Source organism: Protopterus annectens, chromosome 6.part0, assembly GCF_019279795.1.
Source record: "Protopterus annectens isolate FY-2018-M chromosome 6.part0, PAN1.0, whole genome shotgun sequence".
Lineage (NCBI taxonomy): Eukaryota > Metazoa > Chordata > Ceratodontiformes > Protopteridae > Protopterus > Protopterus annectens.
The window spans coordinates 326,088,891-326,113,629 of NC_056737.1; the positions used below are offsets into that span (position 1 = coordinate 326,088,891).

Below are 24,739 nucleotides of genomic sequence, written 5' to 3' on the forward strand. Positions count from 1 at the left end.
TTTTACGTTTCTGTGATAAAAGTGCTTACTCTTCCGTATTAAATTCTCTGACAGATTTTTGAGTGGTCTTTATTTTTATTTCTACAGTTGTTGTTTGTCTTTTCAAGTTTTCTCGGTTAGGGGTCGCCACAGCGGAACTCCAGTCCGCTAATGATTTCTACAGTGATTATCCAAATTTAAAATATTTTGTAGGGCTATTCAATGTGGACTTGTAAACTCCTTTTGGAGATGGTCTTTGTTGGATTATAGCTTTTCTTGGTAGTTATGGCTTGAACGGTCTATTTTCTTGCAACAGTGCTGGTTGTGATACCTCTGGTTACCCATTTTCCTTGGACTTCAGTATATTTGTGGTTGGATAGAGGTCCGTGATTTCTCCATTCAACTTTCTGTCTTTTCCAGGAACAGTATAGGATCTGGGTTTGACCGCTTTACCAGCAATTTTAGCTTCAAGCTGTGAACTTTCACATGACTTTTGTATTCTTACTGTCTTTCCACCTTGAGGTTGAGGTAGTCTCCAGCAGTTTTTCTTAATATCATTTTTCACTGCTGATTTTTCTCTAGGAGTTTGTTTACTTTGTATTGATTGATTTTATTCTTTTATCACTGATGTAGCCAAGTAGATCCTTCTGCCCAGTAATGAATAAACTATTATTATTTATTTTATTTTACATTTGGTGACCAGGATTGTTTGACTGGACACTGTCCTTTTTCAGTTGAAGCCCAGGGAGGAAAGCTCCAGTTATACCGCATGTTACTAATTCATTATATGACAAGGATTACGTATGTTTACATAAGAAGATTTACATAAGAATAAAGCATAACAAAGTTAAGCTAAGATTATTCAGTGAGCTGAATAGTGTTGAGCAATGAGTTATCAGTACAAATATACAGAATGATACAATATTATAGAGTATGCATAATTGTCATCATTTGGAAGTGGGAGAGGAGAAGTGGAGGAAAAGTGAAACTAGAGAAGTGAGAGTGACAAGAATAAGAGAAGTATAACGAATGACAATGAAGGAGGAGATTTGACTAAAGTGAGACAGAATTAAGATGGGATAGGATTAGCCTGGGGTGTCACAGTGGCAAACCCAGTTAGTTTGTATGTGTGTGTAGAGATTTCTTGAATTGAGATGAGGAAGTTGCTGCGGTTTGTTGTTGGAGCGTAGAAACCTAGTACTGCTATGAGTGTGTTAGGTTTTGTAATGCTGGGGATTTTTTGGGGTAGTAGAGTATTTTATAGGTTAGTATGAGCTGGTTATAGAGAAGGAGATGGGGGAATTCAAGCCAGTTGAGTTGTTTAAGGGCAGTGCATTGGTGTGTTTTGTAGGGGCTGTTGTTGGCGAATCGTACAATTTTGTTAAAGGAGGTGTCAAGTTTGAATAATTCTGATTTTATGAGATTGGTGAGTATGGCGTATAGAAGTGTGGAGGTGAGATGGGTTTGTGCTATTTTAGCTCTGGTACTATTTGGATAAATGTTTTGTTTCTATATAACCCCTCCAGTTTTTTGTGTACTTTCTTTATGGTGATCGAGAAGTGAGTATCAAAGTTCATGTTGCAATCAGTTTCTACACCTAGGAGTTTGGTGTGTGTGACTGGAGGGATGGTAGTTTTGTTGTTAGAAAGGATAGTAAAAGAGAGTGGTGGGGGAGAAGAGTGATTAGGGCGGAAGATGAGTAGATTGATTTTATTGGGGTTACGTATTAATTGGGAGCTGGTAAGCCATTTTTCCATGGAGAGGAAGGAGGCTTGTGTTTGGGCTTGCAGTTCTTGGAGGGAAGGAGAAGAGCAGATTAGTGTTGAGTCATCCGCGTATTGGATGACTGAGGCTTCTAGAGTGGAAGTATGAAGGTTATTAGTGAAGGCAGAAAAGAGTAAAGGTCCAAGAATGGAGCCTTGGGGAACTCCCAAGAGTGACAGGTAATATAGCCATAATGTATTGAGCCATTATATCCCTGTGGAGTATTCCTATATCCCTGTAAAAGACTGTAAGTTTTGCTGCAGTTCTTTCTCCTGACGTTCTTCACTATTGCAGAGTTCTTTCCATTTGGCTAGTCCACACTACCTGTTGTCTAATTAAAGTTATGTTTGATGAATTCCCACTGTTGCGGAAATGTGAATTCCTGAGTTTTGTGTTTGTGGACCATTTGGCAGATATGACACCAGGTATCCTTTGTCTCAAGAATGTATACTTTAACCCACTGATTACCCTTGCGAATACATCTGACAGTTTACGTAGCTTGGAATAATGTACACACAGGATAATTTGCTTCTTTGATCTGAAACAAATTAGTGCCCCCCCGATCCATAGGTAACCTTCCCCTGGCCATTGTAGCATTAACATCCCTTCCTTTGGATTGTTAAGGAATGCATTGTGAATGGCACAGCTATGTACTGCTTCTGTTTGATTCTTCACTCCCACCTAGTGCATTATATCTTTTGCAGTTTCCTATTCCCTAATGTCATTCACGTGTCCTTTCCAAGCATTTCTTTTGAGTTGAATGGGAAACTATATTCTTCTCAGTTTTTGAACGTTATGCCCCAAATGTGTCATTTCTTCTTGAAGTAAAATAAGACAGTTTCTTAGGCAACCTCTTATTTCTTCTTGAAGTAAAATAAGGCAGTTTCTTAGGCAACCTCTCTTTGTAGTGCCAGTAGCAGTAGCATGTGTCAGCATATCCCTGGCATGTTTTTCTTCTGTTAGCTGCAGCTTTCCCCAAAGAACGTCCAGTTCTTATTTTAGTGACTCTTCATGTTAAAATTATATTTAGACCCTATTTAGATTGGCATAAGTGTTGTGCTGCACATGAACTGATATACTTCTGTGGTGAACTTTACAGCAGCCGTTCTTTCATATTCAGATTTATATCGGTGCGCTTGTCCTTGAGTTTTTACTGAGTGTTTTTGCATGTTTCCCTAATAATCAGCAATAACTATATACTTAACATCAACGCAAGAATTCTTTGATTTTTTTTTTTACTTTAAAAAAAAAGTTTCTTTAGTGTTTTATGCATAGTCTGTTGCATTGTATAAAAAATTATATTCATGTCAGACAACTGAAATGTCCAATGTCATATATTGTTATTTCCTCTCCCTTTGCTGTATGACCCAGGTCATATCTGAAAGTGGTCCATGAACAGTCTTATTATCCATGTTGCAAAAGTAAAATAATCTCCTTTTTATTTATTGCTTTTATTTCCATTATCAAAAATTCTTGAAAATGAGTAGTCGAATGGTAGCTGTTTATGATGTAGCTGAGAGACCAGCTTAAGAGAATGGTACTGCTAATACCCTTTTCGAGGATTTAGAGGGTGCAGCCTGTCCTGAAGGAACCAATTATTAGGTGACACTGGGTTAACTGGTGAACTTGTAGAGATGTTTAGGAATATAGGGGGACATGTGTGAAATGCAGCAGGTCCTGGACCATTTTTAGTGAGAATTTAAACATGAACATAAAGTCTACTGAAAATGTAGTGACAGAGAAAGGAGGACAGTTGTGGAGAAAAAAAATCCCAAGAATACAGAGTTTTGTGTATTGGACATTATTTGTGTAGTGAAATCATTGATGTCAAGTCTCCATAGTGCTAAGATGAGAAAAGGAGAGAGCTGCTTCATTACCAGGTTTAAATGGGCGGTCACTGCTATTCTGAAAAATTTGGGAGTTATGGAAATAGACACTATTGATCAAGGAAAATCCTTTTTTGCTATGTAAGCTGTTGCTTTTTACTAACAAGCTCAGAGTACCACTTAGAATGATTACAGATAAACCATAAGATGACTTCTGTGAGGCTTTATGAATTTATGTAGTGAGTAATCCAAAACAGTTTGAGAGATCTTGGTCATCTTTTTTTGTAGAGACACCATTCTGTTTGAATCATTGAAAAACATGGAACTGAAATAAATGGCATCATCTAGTGATAATCTTAGAAGAAACAACCGTATTTAACTGCCTGTAATATATAACTAAAGGCAAAAGAGTTAAACATTTGCATGTTTGTGGAGATGCAATGCGTGGAACAAGGCTCAAATTTAAAATGCACCTTGTGTTTTATGCACCTAATTACCATTTTCTTGTTTTCCCTTACTTTTTCAAAACACTCATTTTGTCATTTTTGCATTTTGACTTGCACCTTATCTTGCATACATCCCTTTGTTCAGTTGATTAGTTTTCTGTATAGTAGTTGCAGTTGCTCTTGATAAGGCCTTGTCTGTTTTTAGCAATAGACTGCCCCTTGATCATATCTTGTACTGTAAACTTATTCTGAATTCTTGATTTTTTTTTTTTATTTTATTAACACAACCATCTGTAGCCTCTGTAAAGAAAAATGGTAAATAGTTTCTTTTTAGGGTCACGGTAATTCTTGAACTTCTCTGTAACTGCTGCTGTTCTGTGTTTCTCCTCTTTTAAAAAACACACATTTTCAAGGCTTATTCGTTGCTAACATGCAGAAATGTGAACTACTTTAAAACATATTCGGGCTTCTTTTTTATTCCAGTCAGAGAGAGGAGTAAACCACATTTCTCTATCCAAAGCTTCTAGCTTTCTGCCAAAGGAACTTCAGCAACAGAATTTCTGTTGGGTGGATTAGGAATACTCATATTTTCCACTGAAATTCTATTCACTGTACTTCAAACTTTGACATAATGTGGTCTACTGTTCTTTGTACTTCAAAGAACCTCCTACACTTGTTAACCTCACAATTTACAAAAAAAAAAAAAAATCTGCCTTAAAACTTTGTAACAAAGAACCTCCTATGCTTCTTGTCAACCTTGCAATTTAAAAAAACAAAATTCTGCCCAAAAGTTTTGTAGCAACAAACCTCCTATGCTTATTCTCAGCTTCACTATTTACAAAAAAAAAAAAAAAAACTGCCAAAAAGCTTTGCAACAAATTTCAATATATGTCAATCATCAGTGTTCTGTTTTCATTTTCTTGTCCTGAAATATAACACTGTATGACATTTTATCCTACTGAGATCTATTCCCATATCAGATGTAAAAAAAATATTTATCAAACTTTGACTAACTTACATTGACCTAAAATGTAAGCATGCTTATCTAAAATGAATTGGCAGTTGTTTTACTGTTTACTTGTTTTATTTTGGAAATTTTCTTCCTGGGGTGCCTTTGAAAAGGGGTAGCTCATCTACTGAGTTGGATCATCCTGGTACACAAATGCAGTAAATAAGGTAAACACGTCTTCTTTTCATATATTTTTCTGTACTCTGATAATTACTGTAGCATATGGGTGCTCAGAATGCTTCTGTAGTGGAACACTGTGGATGAGATTCCAGCCTCCACAAGGTATTTATTTTGATAGCCTTGTATGTTCCACGTGGCATGCATCTCCCTGAGCTAGGTATTAGAATATTTGCAGTGGGTAACAGACTCCGTGCCTGGTAGCTGCATGAAGTGAAACAACTGGGACAGCTGGAGATGGGAAGACTGATAGCAGGTGGCACAAAATAATAATAATAATAATAATAATAATAATAACACAAGAAAGTTGTGACAGTAACAGCTTGTTCTGCAACTTTTTAATTTGCATTGTGACAGATGCATGTGGGACCTTAAATACTGAGACTTTTGAGCTGATGTGGGTAATTGAACCATCTTGAATTAATGTTCTTCACTAGTAACAGCAGCTGTGTGTGTGCGCGATCCAGTTGTGATGGAATTGTGAAGGTAGTCCCAGATAATAGTGTGACTCTTGCAGCAGCAGTATTGACTGTACTGAGTAAGAATGTGCCCGTGGCAATTGCAGCTATAGTTGCAGTGTACTTTTGGGCTCAGCATTTGCATTTCCAGTGTTGTGATCACATCAGCTTTAGTAATTTTGCATTGACTTCAACAAAAGTGTTTTGTAGCCTTGTATTCACCACTTGGTCAATAGTAGTTTGGCAATGGACACATTCACTATTACTGCAGTAATAGTGATAGTATGTTAATGACCACTGAATATGGCGAAACAGAGCTGGAGACAGTGTGCTTATGTTGGTTTGTTATGATACTGCAGGGACAATACTGTAATGACAAACAACTTATGAAGTAGAAAAATGTGCTTTTGTCAATGTCACTAATATGTTGTTGTTAGGAGATGGCCCATTCCCAGGTGTTATCGACCTGTTTGGTGATGGAGGTCTTCTAGAATACAGAGCTAGCTTGCTTGCGAGTCGAGGATTTGCGAGTCTTGCCCTGCCTTATTTTGGCTTTGAGGACCTGCCACAGATTATGACTGATTTCCATCTTGAATATTTTGAGGAAGCGGCTATATTTCTGCAGCACCATCCTAAGGTAAGTCTTCACATAAAATCTTGTGTGTGTGTGTTTAATATTAAAATATATATACATGTGTACATTTATATGTAAAGATTTCTTGCTTCTGAAAAGTAGAGAGCAGTGATACTGTATTAGGGATCCTTTGTAATAGGTGTTGTCAGAAAAATTGATTAATAAGTAGTTACTTGTACCTGGCACACAGTAACACGGTCAGGTACAGGACTCTAACTTTGAAATGTTTGTATGTGAAAATTTTGGTAATGCCATACTTGGCAAAGACAGAAACAAACAATGCTGTGTAAGAAAAAAGTTCATATTTGTTGTTTTTTTGCTTTCCTGCTGCAGATGTTGGTCCTATCTTTATCATTATTAATAGTTCATTAATTTCTCCTATGCTAATGATAACTCTACCACGTGTTTTCATCAGATGGTTCCAGCTAATTTGTGTCATTTGAGGAAGAAAAGTCCCATAAGCAGGCAAGCCATCATGCACTAGCTATGGATACTGTAATCTAGGCAGTGTGCGTACTGAAATTGCAGTGGATATGTCTTTTGAAAGTGCAGCAGTAGAAAGTCGGCTCTCCATATTTGTGGCACTCATGAGCAAATGAAGATTTCCCTGATCTCTGTTTAAGAGAACAATCTCACCCCCCAACTTTCTTCCCCCTTAAATGGACAGCAGGTCTCTAGATGCTGAATCTTCTGTCAGTGGTTAGACCCTCCAGTGACACAGTCCACTAGCCCCATTATAGTCGACTGTGAATGTCCTTAGCAAGCTGGTAATAGTTCTTGCACGGATTCTTAAGTTTCAAGAGAGCCAGTGAACTTGTCTTTTTGGGTAAATTTCAGTAACTGGCTAGTAAGTGCATTGCCTGGATGCCAACAAAAAAAGTTCATAGAGAACCTGAAAAAAAAGTCACTAAAGGTGGGGAAGAATCATGCAGCTGTTCAGCAAAAAGCAGTGCAGTCTCCAGCTTTGCTGCAAGACCTGACTTCCCGTAATCTAGAGGGGAAAATTAAGTCAAATTTGCAAAATAAGGAAACACTGAAGGAGTATATCAACTCAAATAACAAAAGGCTGAAAAAAATGGAAGAAGCTTTAAACAGATATTCAGGTGTGATAAAACTGCAAAAATCCGAGGTCAAAATGAAGAAAAGGCTGGTTGAGTATGAGACTGCCCATGAAGAGATATTTCAAAAAATAATAGAATTAGATGGCAGATTACCTAGGGAAAAACCTGACATTTTCTGCTGTATTAGGCAAGCTGGTAGGAACAGATTGTATTAATTTTATGAAAGCACAAATAAGCGACTAGACTGGTCCACAGTTGGAATTAATTGAAAGGGCACATTGTGTGTGTGCTCCAATCTGGCCATGAGAAAGAACCTAGGCCTTTAATAGCTAAGATGCAATCCTTCCAGAAGAAGGAGTTGATTCTAACAAAACTGTTGTAGAAGGGCAAATTGGAAGGCAGTAGAGTGTTTATGGAAGATAATTATTCACTGTTTACCAGGTAGAAGAGGAGTACATTTATTCCACTAATAAGGGAATGTTGATAAGGAGGAGAGATTCAAGCTGCTGCATCCAGCTGTTTTTAAAATATCCTTTCCTGGAGGGTAAACAACTTTTTTTTTATGCAGAACATGCTAGGGAAGAAATACAGAAGTTTGTCCAACAAAAAGTGAGCTATCAAACAGAAACAGATTCAGCTTCTGGTTCTGCTGGTAATAAAGCCCATACAGAGACTTTGCCAGTGAAACATTTTCCAGTGTTTTCAAAGGAAAATGTTTTAGAGACCGAAAAAAGCACAAGAGTTGAAGAATCGGGAGTATGTTGGAAATAGCAGTGACTGGATTTGGGAGATGGGAGATAAACGAGAAGAAAAACAGCAACTTGGAAACAGACAAATAAATGTGGGATTACAAAACATTCATTATATTTGTTAATGTGATGGAACAAGAAAATCTGGAAATATTTGTCCTTTTGACTTTAACTTGTAGGGGAATGCCATACTTCATGTCATGTTTGGAAGAACATTTAGGAGAGAGGAAGAGGAAGAATATGTTGTAAGTAAAACAAAATTTTGTTAGCAGTAGTATTTTTATAATGCATGACATAAACTGCATGCTGTGAAGCAAAGCTTCTCAGTTATTTCTGTGTGTAATAAGGATAATAAAGCACATGGGTGCCCTTGGTTTTTTTTTCCTTCTTTCTTTTTACTTGTTTTCGTTTTGAGAAATGTAGGCACTGCAGTGTAAAAAGGGAGGAATAATCTGGACAAAAGAGAATTATAAAATAAAAGATTGATATGCTTTTTCACTGGGGAATGACAGGGTTAAGACCCTTGACTTGATTTAATAAGTTTTAAGGGGAAGCAAATAAATAAAAGAACACTGCATATAATGAAAGTTTTTCTGTAGCAAAAATGTAAGTGCTTGTAGTGGAGGCAGCTGTGTATCTTAAGTTCATAGGCAATTACTAGGCTAGTTGCCCTTCTAAGCAGTTTTGAGCTTAGCCAGTTTCCCGAAGGTGAGATTCAAATTCACTACCTTGCATTTGTTAGTTAAACACCTTAACCAATATGGCAATTTTGCATTTATCTGGTTCTTATGTTTCTATGCAGAAAATCTGATAAGGGATAGTGAAAACAGAATACTTTCTTTCAATGGCAAGGTGATAATGTTTTCTGAAAGAATTCTGGTGTTTTTCTAATTTGGGAGAGGAATAAAGATATTGCAAAAACAGACGGCTCTTAGTGGACGTAGAAGCATGGGCTGTATCGGGCATCTTGGGATGGATAACCATTATAGGTTAATTCAAACCTGGGAATGTGGCTGTCAATGTGGGACAGTTTAGGAGGGTTAAACTTCATTATTTGAAGTTGTACATAGTGCTTTAGTATTAAGTTAATAGGTTTTAGAGGTGTCCTGTGGTGTTTTTTGAGGGTTTTCATTAAAACAAAAAGTTTTGTATGATGTGACATGTTAAAATGAATATGATAAGACACTGTATAAAATATCAAACTGCCAAACATTAGTGTATACATGTCTCTAGATGCTGAACATAGATGTTTAAAAAAAAAAAGAACTGTTACACAGATAGTAATAACTTCTTAAAGTAATGACAGCACTTTCCATGGTCTCACAGCTATATACAAAAAAGAAAACAAGTCGTGAATTATAAAAAAAAATGCAGACTGCAAATAAGTTTTGCTACAGGGGACACATTGGGAAAGAACTGAACATGTGGATTTCAAAGATGGTTATTCAGTATAATACCTTGGACAAAGGAAAAGAGTACTTTTAATTGCAAGAGGCACTCCAGTAGTGACAGAAGAGGAAAATAATGGAATAATAGAATTGTAGTACTAAGGGAACAGTGATAAGGGAGGATTATACTAGCATGTATTTATATTCCACCTGAAACTGCTATAATGGAGTTTAAGACAATTCTGGGAGAGGAAATCAGCTTTCAGCATGGAATATTAGTTATAGGTGGGGACTGGAATTTGATTTGCAGGAGTGAAGATGTATCTGGGGGGTCCAGAATGGAGAATGTAAGAAAATAGGGTAGATCTTTGAAGAAACTTATGAAAATATTTGGTAAGGAAGATGTGAGTTCAGTATTAGGAGTTCAAAGTAGATTTACATATTATTCCCCCAGGTATATAAACTGGGCTAAGCAGAAATTATGTCACAGGAACATGTGCATTTAATTGAAAGCTTGGATACGTGTCTAATAACAATTTCAGATCAAGTGGCAATAATAAATAAAATGAGAGACAATCTCTTCCTACCTATCTGTTAAAAAGAGAAGAATTTAAGGAATGGGCATTGGAGATTTTTTGGGAGTTATTAGGAAAGACAGAAATTTCTTCTGGAAATGTAGCTAGGGAGTGGGATAAAACGGAGTTTAATAATAGGTTGGAAATAGAGAGAGATGGTTAAGAAGTACAGTAACAGTTATTTAGAGGAACTAACCAAAGGTTAAAGTATTGCAGAATAGGGGGGATCTCACAGAAAAGAGGAGGAGTAATTGCAGGGTGCTAAACAGAAAATAAGGGATTACTTCAATAATATACATGAGTTTAGAAAGAATGCTGTTAAGCAACTGTTTTTGATAACTCATGAGCACAAAAACTTGTAGCACAGTGGCTCAGGCAAGCAAATGTAGAAAGGATTGTCAGCAAACTGATGGAGCCTATAACAAGGAAGATAACCAGAGATTCTGTAGTGGTACTAGAAATATTTTTGAAATTTTATGAAAATTTGTACAAAGCAGAGAAATAGAATTCAAGAAAAAGTGCAAATGGAAATGTTTATAGAAGATTTAAATATCCCAAGGTTAGAGGTAGATGAGGCTCAATCACTAACCATTAGAATAGGAGGAGATGAGAGAAAAATGGTGATGTATAACCAATCAACAAGTAAGTCCTCTGGAGTAGATGGTATTCTTTGATTCTAAACCATGTTTATAAAGGGTTTGTCTATAATGGATAAAAGAATGGCAAAGGTGATGCCAAAATTGATAGATATGGATCGGAGGATAAAATTAAAATGGGTGGGTTCCTCCCTGATAATTTCTGTTTGAGCAGAGGAAATAGGCAGGGGTATCCTCTTTCCCCTTTATTTGCATTATATTAAGAACACTGGCATAGAACATAAGGGACCTCGACATTAAAGGATATAATTGGTATGGTAGTCAAAGAAAGTTTGCTTTATTTGCATATTTAATACCTAATAAAACTGGAAAAGGACATTTTCAATGTTGTGGAACATTTATTTTTCAAGTTTTTTCAGGATGGAAAATTAATGAAGATAAAATAAAGGCAGTAGCTGTAATCTATATACCAACAGATGAATTGGTTCAGCAATATCCATATGTATATACAATGAAGTACTGAGGAGTATGGATTAAAAGGATTCTGTTATGGCAGCTAAAGATATGCACTTTTAGTCTTTTCCCACAAAAACTAAGAAATCGGAAGCTCTGTGTTATGAATATGGATAGCAAGATACAAGCAGTGAAAAATGTTTTTAGTCCCTTTTATGCACAGGTCGGGCATATTTTTATCAACCAGAGGAGAAGTTGCGGCTAGCAATTAATAAAGTTAAAGGATGGATTTTATCTGGAAGGGGAAGACGATGAGAGTCCTGTGGTATAAGCCGATCCTTCCAGTTGAACAAGGTGGTTTGGTATTACCTGATTTGAAGTGGTATTTCAGAGCTACACAGTTAAGACTCCTGTATATAGCACTGGCAGAAAGTTGTATTTCAAAGTGGAAAGGGATGATGATGAAATGGGGGAAATCTCAGGAAACAAGGAGAGCCTGAGATTTTGGATGCAGATCCTTGAGGAGAGTACGTACATACTGAATATTATATTCATAAAGTATCAGAAAGTATTCTAAGAACTAAGCCAACACAGGGATGGAGAAAGGAGATTCTGCAATAGGGAGGAATGCAATTAGGGATACAGACAATAGGAGGTTGGAATTTACTGGAGAAAATGGCAAAGGAACCAATGTACTGAGAGCAAATAATTACAGAGGGAAAGGTAAATTAATGGGAAGAGGCCAAGAATTTATTTGGACTGCAGGCTAGAGATTGCTTTCCTCATCAAGGATTGATATCAGAGTATAGGCAAAGAGAAAAAAATAGGGGGATCCTAAGCAAAAGGCAAGCACTGGTAGAGTTTTTAGTAGACTCTAGAACAGAAGCTGCTGTTAAAAAAAATGGATAATTAAATAGGGCATATAAAGTATTGCATAACTATAAGAATCAATCAGGTGAGTGTAGAAAGGATTGGAAGAGAGTGGATAAGCATTTCACAAAGAAAGAATGGGAGATATATGTGTGACTCCCAAATATGCCACATAGTCTAGATTATTCAGGATCTTTGCTTAGAAGTATTTGCATGGGTATTTTTATATTCCAAGTAGACTCCAAATAATTTTTTCTCAGGTAGATTGCAAATGTTGGAGGTGTGATGTGGAAGAAAGAGGTAATTGGGAACATTTTTTTGGGAATATAATGAGTTGGCAGACTTAAAAAAAAAAAAATCCCTGCAGCAAATTGGTATAACAGAGGAAATGATTTTTGAGCTGTGATACAGCATCTGAATTGCCTAGACATAATAAGACCTCGCTGCAATTGTAGTGGCTGTCAAAAAAGCAATTACTAGAAAATGGAAATCAAAGTCTAAACCAACTGCACAAGAAGTAGTGAATATAGTAACTGAGATAAAACAACTGGAAAAGAGATCTTGAAAAGAACTGGAGCAAATTATATAGAAAAAATGGGAACTATGGGAACAATACATGCAGAACAATGTTTTGAAGGAGGAATGAAGTTTAAAAGAAGGCAGGATTTGAATGAGCTATGTAATGTGTAACCGACAATGACTGGATAGATTGTAAGTGATGATGCATAATGTTTGCAACCAAAAATATGTCAGCATGGTTTGTTTTAGTTATATAAATGTATGATTGCCTATGTCATAGGTGCTAATTTAATAAGAGATTTCTTGTTTGAAAAGTAAAATAAAAAAAGACGTTTCTTTTTTAAGTAAAATGAGATGGGTCTGGTATGAGAACTGTTGGACAAATGTCTATATCATAGATAAATAAGTCCTGATGTCAGATGAGGACTACATAGCCATTCTTTGTGGAGATAGAGAAGCAGAACCTGCAATTTAACAGCTTACTTCTCCAGGCCCGAAAGGCCTTGGGTTATAACCTGTTTTCTGAAAATCATTTACTATTTTTGACCTTATGCATTTTTTTGTGAAGATCACTGAATACCCTTTCTGAGAAGTATTGATTCTTTGTATTTTCTTTGAGCCTTTCTCTTTTATCGTCTTATTTTTAAGTCAGACTTTGCTCCATCCCTGTCATATGTTATTCTGCTTCCTTGTCAGAAGAATGTGTGTGAAGAACCTATCATGTCTTCTAATATGTACTGCAGACAATTCTTTTGACATCTTCTGAACCGCTTCTGTCTAGTCATTTACCAGGATGAGGTCTCCAGAATTGTGCACAGTTCCTTTTTATACTGTGGTCTTGTTGCTGCCTGCAGTGAGGGATAGGGATTTCTTATTTTCTGCTAGTGATATTTCACCAACTTTCCTTAATATAACTCTAACAAATGAAAATAACATCAGCAGCTAGGGTAAATGGGTCATCAGTAAATAAAATATAACTAATGCAAACAAATAGCAATTAATCTGGCAGTGTTTCTAGTCGTCGGTTTGCTATTTGTTTATGTAACTTTCCTTAATATGTTGAAAATATATATACCCCCCCCCAGTCCTTTTCTTTATTGCAAATCTGTGGGCACATACGCACTTAACTGAATACACCTTTCATGGAGTTGCAGGATGTAATGAGTATACTTGCAGGAAAAAAAAATGCAAACTCCACATTAAGCAGAGATGTGTGTGAAAGTGCTACGGAGACATCCCTTGTATAACTACATCTCTGATCATTGCTACCACATATAAAATACATAAATAAAAAATTCAAGTTGAATGGGACTTGGCAACATACCTGTTTAGAGTTCATGAGGAGAATCATTCACTTGTTTGCTGTCTAGTACTCATAGTCCGACAGGGCAGGGTCACTGATAAACTGAAGCATATTCCTTGTACTTAGTGGGCACAAGACATACAATTCATCCCTAGCAGGGTGCTCCAGCCAAAGAACACTGTGAAACAGCTGGTACAACCTCTGTCATGTATAGAATCAATGAAAACAGCTAAACCTGTCAGTTATGTTGATTCATTAACACCTCTGAGTTCTAGATTGCCACACCTCTAGCAGCCTACACACATCTTTGCATTCCAGCCCATTTTCTGAAAATCAAGTTAGAGCGTAAGTAACTTACGTCATTAAAATGTATATTGTGAGTAGTAATTGTAAAAAGTTTCAGACCATACTTCTCAACTGACACTGGTTTTGGTTCAAAATTATGCTCTTCTCTCCCATTAAAACTGGAGTTTTTTTTTCTTCTTCAAGTGTAATTCAGCACCTTTATAAAAAAAAAAAAAAAAAAAAGTAATGCACCTTGTTATTAGACTTATTTTACTTCAGAAAAAGTGTTAATTCCCATCCTGTTATTTTTATCAACTTTCCAAGTTGAATTCTACTATTTAAAAAAGTGTCCATTTTTTTTTTGGCTTCATCCATAATTCGGAAACTAACAGTTGAGAGCTATGGTATGGACAGTAATGTTGTCAGCAAAACGTTATCTTTACAGTGATTAAAATGCATATGTAGTCTCTGTATTAATACTGTAATATATTATAAATCATACATGTCCACAATTTTCTTGTGAAGTTTCACAAGCGCTTTGTCATAGTTTGTAAACTGTACAACACATATTGGCAGGTCACTTTTGTTCAGCCAGGCGTGAACTTTCATATAATATTAAGGCATTTCCTTTGTGGTTGCTTGTTTTCTGAGCTGTCTTCAGAAAGAAGAAAATGTATGCTTATTTGTATAACAAAATCAATAATACTGAATATTTCCTAAGACAAGTTATATAACTTGCAGGGCAAGTGACAATCTTTTGTCACGTAAAGTTTATTTGATGCCATGCAGTAGTTTGTAAATCACTTGGTTTCGGAAGTATGGATGATTTTCTGCATTATATATGGACAGCAGCAACTTGTCTCCTATGATATCTTCATAGTTTCATAGTATAGTACTAGGCTATCTGCCCTGGGGCATTTGTAAGCCTAGCCATAGTGATGTGGCTTTTGCCACCCCATGAAATAGTACAAAAAATGTACAGAATAAATTTAGAATACTGTGCCTCTGTCTAGTAGTGACACAATGAAGGTCCCCTTGTATTATAGAATAAGTTTACTGTGCCCCTGTCTAGCAGTGACACAGATGTGACCCCTGGGGTAAACTTACGATCTCCCATCCACTCATCAAGATTTCTCTTGAAGAGAGTCAGTGAGGGCTCTGCCTAATACGAACTGGGATCTTGTTCCAAAGCATGGGAAGCCTCTGGGTTATGAATCTATCCCTCCAGCATGTCCTATTCATACTTGTGCCGAGGTTTAAGTCTTTAGCTCTCGTGGTCCTGATGGATTTGGATTTTTTGAGGTGGAGCATGTCCATCAGATCCTGATTGGACATGGCCTTGTACGTCAGGCAGAGATTACCTCTGAGCAGGCGGTATGCTACTGAATAGAGCTGAAGTTTCTTTAGTCTGGCAGAATAAGACATATGTTGGAGACCCTTGATCCTCTTGGTGAGGTACTTTTGTGGTCTCTCCAGCTGTTGCAAATGCCGGGTGAGATGCATACCAAATGGGGCATTGTACTCAATCATGGGTCTGATGAAGGAGGAGTATAGGGGTACAATGACCTCCTTGGATCTGGATGTGAATCCCTTCATGATGAGGTGTGCAAGGTAGAATGTTTTTCTAACCACTTTGGCAGCGTGGGTGTCAAATGAGAGGTCGCTGTCAACTTGGGTCTCTAGGTCTCTGATTACTTTTTCTGTACTCAGTGGGTTGCTGTCTATGTGATAATTTGTGGGTACTTTGTTTTTCCCAAAGGGGATGACTATACATTTTTTGGCATTTAGTTTAAGGCCGTGACTCCGGCACCAGTTGTCCGTTTCTGTGAGGCCTTTTTGTAGGATGTATGTGTCTGCTGGTGTATCGACTATGGCGCCTAGTTTGCAGTCATCTGCGAACTTTGTCAGCCACAGCCCTCCCATGTTTGCTTTAACATCTGAGAAATAAATGCCGAACAAGAGGGGTCCCAGGACAGATCCCTGTGGGACACCACTTGTGACTGGCTTTGAGTCTGACATTGCTCCAGCGATTTTAACTTTATGGGTTCTGTCCTTTAGCCAGTTTGCAACCCATCTAGTGACATAAGGGTTTACATTTAAGCTGTTGAGCTTATCTATGATGCCTGAGTGGGGTATTGTGTGAAGGCCTTAGCCAAGTCCAGGTAGGCTGTATGGACTGCTTTGCCCTCATCAATGGCTCTAGTGACTGTTTTGAAAAAGTCAACCAGGTTCAAAAGGCAGGATCTGCCCTTTACAAAGCCGAACTGGGTGGGGTCAAGTGTCTGTAGGTCCCCTATGTCTCTGTTTATGAGTTCCGTAATGATTCTTTCCATAGCTTTGCAGACCAGGCTGGTTAAGCTTATGGGGCGGTAGTTCCCAGGGTCTGTAGAGGCACCCCCTTTGTGGAGTGGGACCACTGTTGCTGTACGCCAGTGTTCAGGTACATATCCCGAAGTAAGGCTAAGGTTAAATAGCATTTTTATGTGTGGATTTAGCTCCTCTTGCAGTTCACGTAACACGCAACCCGGGATACCGTCAGGTCCCATTGATGCTGTGTTTTTAGCTTTGTTTAGGGCGGTTCTCACTTGGACATGTGAGATGACAGGGAGATTACATTCAGCTGGGATAAGTATTTCTTCTTTTGGGGGTGAGGGAGGGGAGAAATTTGCATTGAACCTGTCAGCCAGAATGTTGGCAATATCTGTGGGTTCAGTGTATTTTTTGTTGTGAACTAACTCTGAGCATATCTGAGGGTTTCCACCTGGGTTTCTAACATAGCTGAAGAAGGCTTTGTGGTTATCTTTAGTGTCCTTAGCGATTTTTCTCTCAAAGTTGGCCTTGGATGTTTTTATGAGAGAACGTAGTTTTCTGCTAATGTTGATCAGAGATGTCTTCCCTTCATGGGATTTTGCTCTGACATGCAGTAGCTTCCTTCTTTTGTTATACAATTTGTTAATGGCTGAGGTCCACCAGACAGGACGCTTGCCTTTGGTGGAGAGGGACTTGGATTTATTTGGGATTGCATGATCCATGCATTCTTGGAGATGTCCATAGAAAGCATTTGTGAAGGATTCGGCATTGTGGGATGTGGTATCCACTGGCACAGTGGGCTTAAAGGATACCATCTCAGTCTTAAGAAGAGTGAAGTCTGCTTTTGAGAAGTTTTTCACTGTGGTCTTTTGTGCTGGGGTGGAGGTGGGATATGTATATCCAGGGTGATTAGTTTGTGGTCAGATCTCACTAGTGAGGGGTATACTTCCGGTGTGGAGCATTTTGTCCCCATGTTTGTGATGATCAGGTCTAGTATATTATCTCCCTAGTGGGAGAGGTGACTAGTTGTTCCAGTGCATTTGAATTTATGAATTCCAGGAACCTTTGGGCTAGGGTATTAGGGCTAGAATAATGTACCCAATCTATGTTTGGGTAGTTGAAGTCTCCCAGTATGATGGTATTTTGTGATACATTCATATCCTCCAATGTCTTCAGGAAGGCTGAGTGGGGTTCTTGAGATTGGGAGGGTGGTCTGTAACATGCTACCAGTTGTGTAGCAGTTTTGCCTATGGTTAGTTGCACCTGAATGGTCTCTGATGCTTCATGTGTTGCTACTAACCTGGAGGTGTGGGTGTCCTTGATGAATATGGACACTCCCCCTCCCTTTGTGGTTCGGCCCGGGTTTTGGGGCCGAAAAGCATGATATGAGGTATAGCCTGGTAGCGCTGGGGTGCTCTCAGGAGCCTTGAACCAGGTTTCATTTATTGCACAGACGTCGATGTTCTCCATGCTGAGGAGTGCATCAAGTGCCTGCATCTTGAGATTTAGACTTCTGGCGTTGAGCAGCATTACCCTTAGTTTTTTCCATTTTTGTTTTTTAAGGAGGTGGGTTTGTCTTTTGAGCCTTGCCTAAAAAAAGGCACTATGGGGGTGGCAAGAGCCTTAGCCAATATCTGGAAGCCCAGTGGTGACAGGTGTAAGCCATCCCTTGCGATGCAGTGTGGCTTGTCCAACATGTCATCCCAGGCAGGCAGACATTGGATCCCCTTAGAATGACACCAGTACTTGAGCCAATTATTAAAGCTGATCATCTTGTCTTTGTATTGTGGTATCATTCTTGGTGAGGGCAAGATGCTGCTCAGGGTCAGGGTCATACCAGCCTGGACTACATAATCGGAGAGCTCCTCTATGTCTCTTTTCATGTAGTCCAGGGAGGCACGTCTCAGGTCATTCACACCAGCATGGACAATGATGGAGTCATATTTGTACTTGCTTTGGAGTGACTTGAGTGCGTGTGTTATGTGGCGGATCCTAGCTCCCGATAGACACCTCAACATGCTGGTCTCTGTAATGAAAATTTGAATAGAAATCGTCCTTCTGTTCTCATGTTGCAGTATTCTTACTTTGGGTATCCTTCACCTCAGGCGACTCGAATGTCTGCTCCTATATGAATAATGATAAAGTGATTAATATGCGTTTGCCACGGTGTCCTAGAATGAGTTAGTCATTTTTTTACTTGTACCTGTCCCTTTCTCACGCTGCAGTTATTTATTAACTGGTAAATCGTCAAGAAGCTACCCCCAAATTACAGGGCACAATCGGTAGGTATGGGTGCTTAAATGGAAGTAAACAAAAATGTGCTTGAAGTGGGAATAAGTTAAACAGAATGTTCACATGTGTAAACAACTTTAATCTGGTGGTAGTGGTACCAGTTCACAAGTGGGATACATTAGATCCAAAAAAAAATTCACAATTGTCAGCTTTACTTTGTTGCTTACACAGACTACTGTTGAAGACTCAGAATAAGTAATAAATACATGTAAAATTGTTGTGAGAGTTGTAAGGGAGCTCCTACATGATGACACAAAGGACATATATCTGTTAGATGTGGAACAATGCAACATTAAGAGAGGAGATCTTGCCTACTAATTTTCTGTGGCACTCTTTGAAGAGGTAACAAAAGCATTTGATGAGAGACTGGCAGTGCATGCTGCTTATGCTGACCTTGCTAAGGTATATAACGTTTTCCAACATAGTGAAATAATTGACCAGCTAAACTTGTTGAACACTGATCCATATGTAATTCAGTGGATAAAACACTGGTGTTAAGCAAGAGGAAGCAATTGGGTCAGGAAAGGGGGTTATCTGTATATCCCTGTCCTCGGTGGGATTTACTGGTAATGTCTCACAGGACTTTTTACTGGACCATACTTTGTTCTGGCTCCTTCTCTGCTATAAATGTGTTAAATGTGCTCTGGACAACTAATATATACTGGTGATTCCAAACTGGGTTGCATACTTAGGATGCTAAAGTTCTCCTAGACTATAAGTAAATGAAGCATTGTGGGACTTTATAAAATTACTATTATATATGCTTGTATAGTAAAAATGACACTGTCATTAAAAATTAAAGATCTAGGGACAGAGGTAGACATTTTAAACTTTGACCAGTATTTTATTCATTTATTTCACATTTGGTAACCGGGTTAGTCCAACTGAGTTTGCAAATAAACTCATTTTCAGTGGAGACCCGAGAGGGAAAGCACCAGCAAACATAAATAAAAATAAAGTGACAATATACAAATATTAAATAATCACAATACAAAATAATTGTAAAAAAAAAGGTTGTAAAAAAAAAAAAAAAAGGTTATTAACCATTTGCATTGCATTGATAGTAAGCAACCCTTTTTCAGTGGAGACCCAAGGGGAAAGAGCCTCGGCAAACATAAGCAAAGATAAACATACATGACAAAAATTATCATTAACAACGCTGCAAATACGAAATTAGTTATAAAGAGAAAAACAAATGAAAAAAAAATATGAACATTAAGGGTTGCAGTGATAGTGGACTAAAATTGACTACATATGAGAGTAAAAACAAAAAGATAATCGTTCAAAAGAAGGACGATGTATATGCTTTGATAGGAAGTGGGGGAGAGATAGTGTGGAGAATCGGAGGGGGCTATAGTAAGGCTCTAGTTATAGAGCTGAGGGTTTAGGAGATAAGTTTAAGCAGAAGTTACTAACAAAGAAATACAGTTAGGAGATGCAACAGGTTATACAGTGGGAGAGACTAATGACTAGGTGTGGTCAATGCAACAGCATAATTTCACGTTTAGTAGGTGGGATTTAAGCTCCTTTTTAAAACAGAAAGGAAAGGTTGGATCTAATATGGAGAGGGAGTTTGTTCCAATTTAGTGAGACAGTGTGTTTGTAAAGTAGTTTGCCAGTATTCCTTTTGGGTTTATAAACCGAGAAAATATGCTGATCCAGTACTCCTGTGAGGCCGGGGAGAGAGTAGGGAGTAACATGGGAGGAAAGGGTTGTTGAGTATGGAAAAGGTTGTGTGAAGTTGTGATTGTAGGAGAAGGTGCGGAAATTCCATCCTGTGTTCTGTAGCTTTTTGAATTTTTAAGAACATTTTTGGTCATTCTGTGAAGATCTATATGCCACTTCTTGCGTCACTGATCTGACCCATTATTGAAACTAATACTGTATATTTGTAGACTTAGAACAGTCCAGACTGAACAACTTGTCAGAGTTACAAGTGCTCCTTTACAGAAAAGTCATAAGATTGGAAAATTTCAATTATTTCAAAAGGCTTTATGATTTATCAGTATATTCTGTTCTTAGAGGTGACTTCAGCCTTGCTTGTAAAGCAGTACCAAATCGGTCAATGAATGATTTAGCACCCGGTTCCCCATGAACATGCAGTGCACTGCTGGAGGGATGCGGCCCCCTTCTGTCTGTGCTCTGACCCAGTGACGAGAAGAGCTCCTCGCCAACCTTGCGGCCCACTATCCCTGGCCAACTGGAGATCTATGGCAGTGCTGTATTGTTCCATTTAGGCCGGATTCTGACTTTGAGGCATTCAGTCATAATCCCACAGATGGTAGCTTAACACCATTGGCTCCTCAGCCAAACACATACACCAAATGTCTGAACCTCTGATTCCTCTCGTATTGAGCATGATTACTATCGCAACAACACATCATCAGTAGGTTAAAACTAGCCTGTCTCACGACAGTCTAACCCCAGCTGACATTCCCTATTAGTGGGTGAATTCTGCTTTACAAAGATGGGAAGAGCTGACGTGGATGGATCAAAAAGCAACGTTGCTATGAATGTTTGGCCGCCACAAGCCAGTTTTTCCTGTGATAACTTTTCTGACACCTCCTGATTAAAACCCAGAAAACCAGAAGGATTTTGAGTCCCCACTTTCACAGTCTGTATTCATACTGAAAATCAAGATAAAGCAAGCTTTTGGCAGTCTGTTCCACGGGAGGTTTCTGTCCTCCCTGAGCTCGCCTTAAGACACCTGTGTTACTCTTTGACAGGTGTACTACCCCACTCAACCTCCCCACCTGACACTGTCCCCCGAACAGGATGACTGGTAAGTGAAAAAATTATAAGAATAGTGGTATTTCATCTGTGGAAGAGGCCTCCCACTTATTCTACACCTCTCTTGTCTCTTCACAGTGCCAGAATACACCTTCAGTGCACCACTGGGGGAGAGAGCACCAGATTGGGGGACCATATTCTAAAACTAAATATGACTAATAAAGTGTAAATATGACTTATAAAGTGCAGTAGTTGTATTACGTAATACTTTAAAGATGCTTTTAAGCTACCCGTTATGTAACACTTATTAAAATTAGTGAATAAGCTTCCTCTTACAATCGATAGTAGTAAGCCTTCAGCTTTTTTCTTTAAATATGTTTGTTGTTACAGTGTAAATTTAGTAAAACATAAAATAAACCACAAAATAAAATGGTAAAAGTGTAATAGGTTTTATGGCAATAGCAGAAAAACTGATGTGCTAGATCGTTGTTAAACTAGGTCAAAAAGGAAAGTTTTTAGGCAACGTCGAGCACTTTTGAGTCATTGTGGCAGCAAGTCCAAAGAGTGATTGCATACCAGAAGTTATGAACTGTGCCATAGGAACTGCTAGCAACTTCTGGTTGGCTGAGGATAGTAGAGATCACTCATTGTAGATAGTAAGAAGTCCAGATCTTGAAAGGAAATAGTCACCAAAGACTTTAAAGATGCTATGAAGCCAGATAGGAAGCATGCGCATTGTTTGAAGCATTGGTATGATACAGTGGTAACTGTGAGCAACATAAGTAGCTCTGCAGAAGGAGTTATTCACCAGATGTAACTGGTATGTCTCGGCATTGGGAAGCATAAGGCAAATGAAGTTACAGATGTTAAGATGAGAGGAAGCCAAGACATCACTAAACCCCAGTGATATCTTCTGGACAAGCTATATGCTTTTCATTCTCAAACTTTTCTTTGGATAAAAGCATAGAGACTTAATCACTGCTTGCACCTTGTCCCTAAATGTTAAAAGGTTGAGGACAGTCTCAGGATTGTGCACTGCAGATACAAGCTCAAGTTTATCTCCAGTGCAGAGAGTAAATGATGAAAGTATTAAAGCAGAGCAATCTTCCAAAATGGCTTCCATGTTGAATTTCAAATTATTTGAAAAAAGCCAGGGAACTCTAAATCATCAACTAGGGGATCAACGTGCTGCATATGTTTGAAATAAAGAGATTTTTATTTATCACTGGCATAGCAGTAATAGGAGTGGCCTCCCCTTTCGATCAAATTCCTTAGTTGGCAGTAGAAGCAGAATGTATAAGTAATAAACCTAAACTGAGCCCTGCAGTGATTCAAACCACAGTGGATAGGTACAGAGTGTTGTATATGAGAAACTCTCTCTTGGGCATGTCCAGAGAGGTAGAATGCTAGCCAGTTATTGGCAGTAAGAGAGAGATACCAAGAGTTTAATTGCTGTAGCCGAATCCTGTGGTCTACTGTATGCTGTTGAGCTCAGGCAGGGCTAGTCTTTTGAATAGTATTTATATTTTGTCATAAGGATATTAAATACCCTAATGAGATCAGTCCCAAGTAGGGAGTTGTGTATTAAAAATCGGACAAGAACTTATCATAATCAGGAATTTGAAACTCTACCCAAAAAAGAAGAAAATTCTCCCTGACTCAAACAGTATAGAGCCCTTGGTGTCCAAAGGAAGCCTTGACAAACTAATGGGGACAGTCCTATGCATGTTGTACGTATATGGGTGTTCTGTAGTTTAATGAAGTAAGCTGGGCTACACAACCTGTCTACCAGATGGAAGGATGTGGTAGCTCAGTTAGTTTTTGTTTGGATATTCCTGGAAAGTAAAAACTGCCTTTTTTGTATGTGAGATCTCAGACTGGCAATGGGCATAAATATTATTCAGTTCAAGCCTGTCACTCAAGTCCAGCTTTTTTCCAAGGGCGTTTCAACCTCCATCCTTGCATTTGTTGGGAACAGAGATCAAATTCAGTCTATAAAGCTCTTTCCCATAGGGAAAACAGGATGTAGATGACATGGGTAGGATCCAGAGACGTGTTTTAGTCAGAGAGCCCCTTTGAACCATTCAGCCTTGTCCTGCAGGAAAGGAATGAGTGTTGGATAAAGAGATTGTGAAATCTTCCTTTGATTACATCAGTCCCATTAAGTCAACATCAGGGGAAGAAAGAGAGGGTGGCATCACAAGCTAAGTTTACCATTCACAGAGTCCAAAGAAGAGTATCATGTTAAAAGTGTAACCAGGATGATATGTTAACAGAGGTAGCCACCTGAACAAATCTGAATTCCCTCAAAATACAGTGAAAGCTTTTATTTTATTTTATTTATTTATTTTAGAGCCAGAGAGTCTCTTAACTTAAATGCTGAAATTGCCAAGCACCACAGGGAGGACACAACCCAGCTGGCAAGGAGGTTTTTAATCTCTTTTAGAAATGTCTTGACACAATCAACTTGAGGGTAGATGAAAATTAACCTGTATCTTGTTCCTACCTCCAGACTTTCCTGTTGGCAACCAGGGATGATCTAAAACATATGGCTATCCCCAAATTCCTTTTATTTTCTAGACTACTGAGTAATGGAGATGTGAGGGAAAGAGCAGCTGCCAGGTAAGGGTCATAGCAGCTATCTAAGCATGTCTCCATTTGAATGCCACGCCAGTATCAAGTAATTTACCGTAAAACTAATTTTTTTGTGTGTGTATGAAGCAAAAATGTATATAAAGCAGAAACCTAGCAAGTACGGCCAAGGATAACCATAAGGCCTTTTACAGCTATGTGCGTAACCTAAAGGGTAGGACCCAAGCATGTGCAGAACTGGTGGCCAACAGTATCCCACACAGACCCCACAGAAATAGCGAACCTGCTAGCAGATAAGTTTGGCAAACTCCTCACTCCCTTATCCCCTCCTAACTTACAACTCCCCCCCTCCAACCTTATATATCTGAAGAGCAGGTCCTCAAAGCCCTTTCCAGGACAAAGAACACGGCCTCTATAGGATCAGATGACATCCCAGGCTGTCTTCTAAACAGGCTAAAACATGAACTAGCATCACTACTAAGTACCCTTCTCAGTCATAGCCTAACCAAAGGCTTTCTTCCTGCAGAATGGAGAACAGCTACAGTTCTTCCCCTCCACACAGATGGCCTAGCAATAGACCTGGGAAATTACAGACCCATAAACCTGACCAGCCTCATCTGTAAGGCCATGGAATGTGTCATTATGGACCTCATAAATAAATATTTGTGACCTCCAAACCTGGGATCATACCTAGTTTGGCTTCGTGAAGGGCAGATCCAACCT

The 24,739-nt window shown here is 38.5% G+C and overlaps 1 protein-coding gene across 1 annotated transcript in view; it reads left to right on the forward strand.

Moving 5' to 3' along the window:
* LOC122804298 (acyl-coenzyme A thioesterase 1-like) overlaps positions 1 to 24,739 on the forward strand; it is a 94,068-nt gene that overhangs the window by 15,496 nt on the left and 53,833 nt on the right. The window contains exon 2 of the mRNA XM_044074088.1: positions 6,097 to 6,296. Coding sequence (XP_043930023.1) covers positions 6,097 to 6,296 — 200 coding nt within the window. The remainder of the gene's footprint in view (positions 1 to 6,096; positions 6,297 to 24,739) is intronic.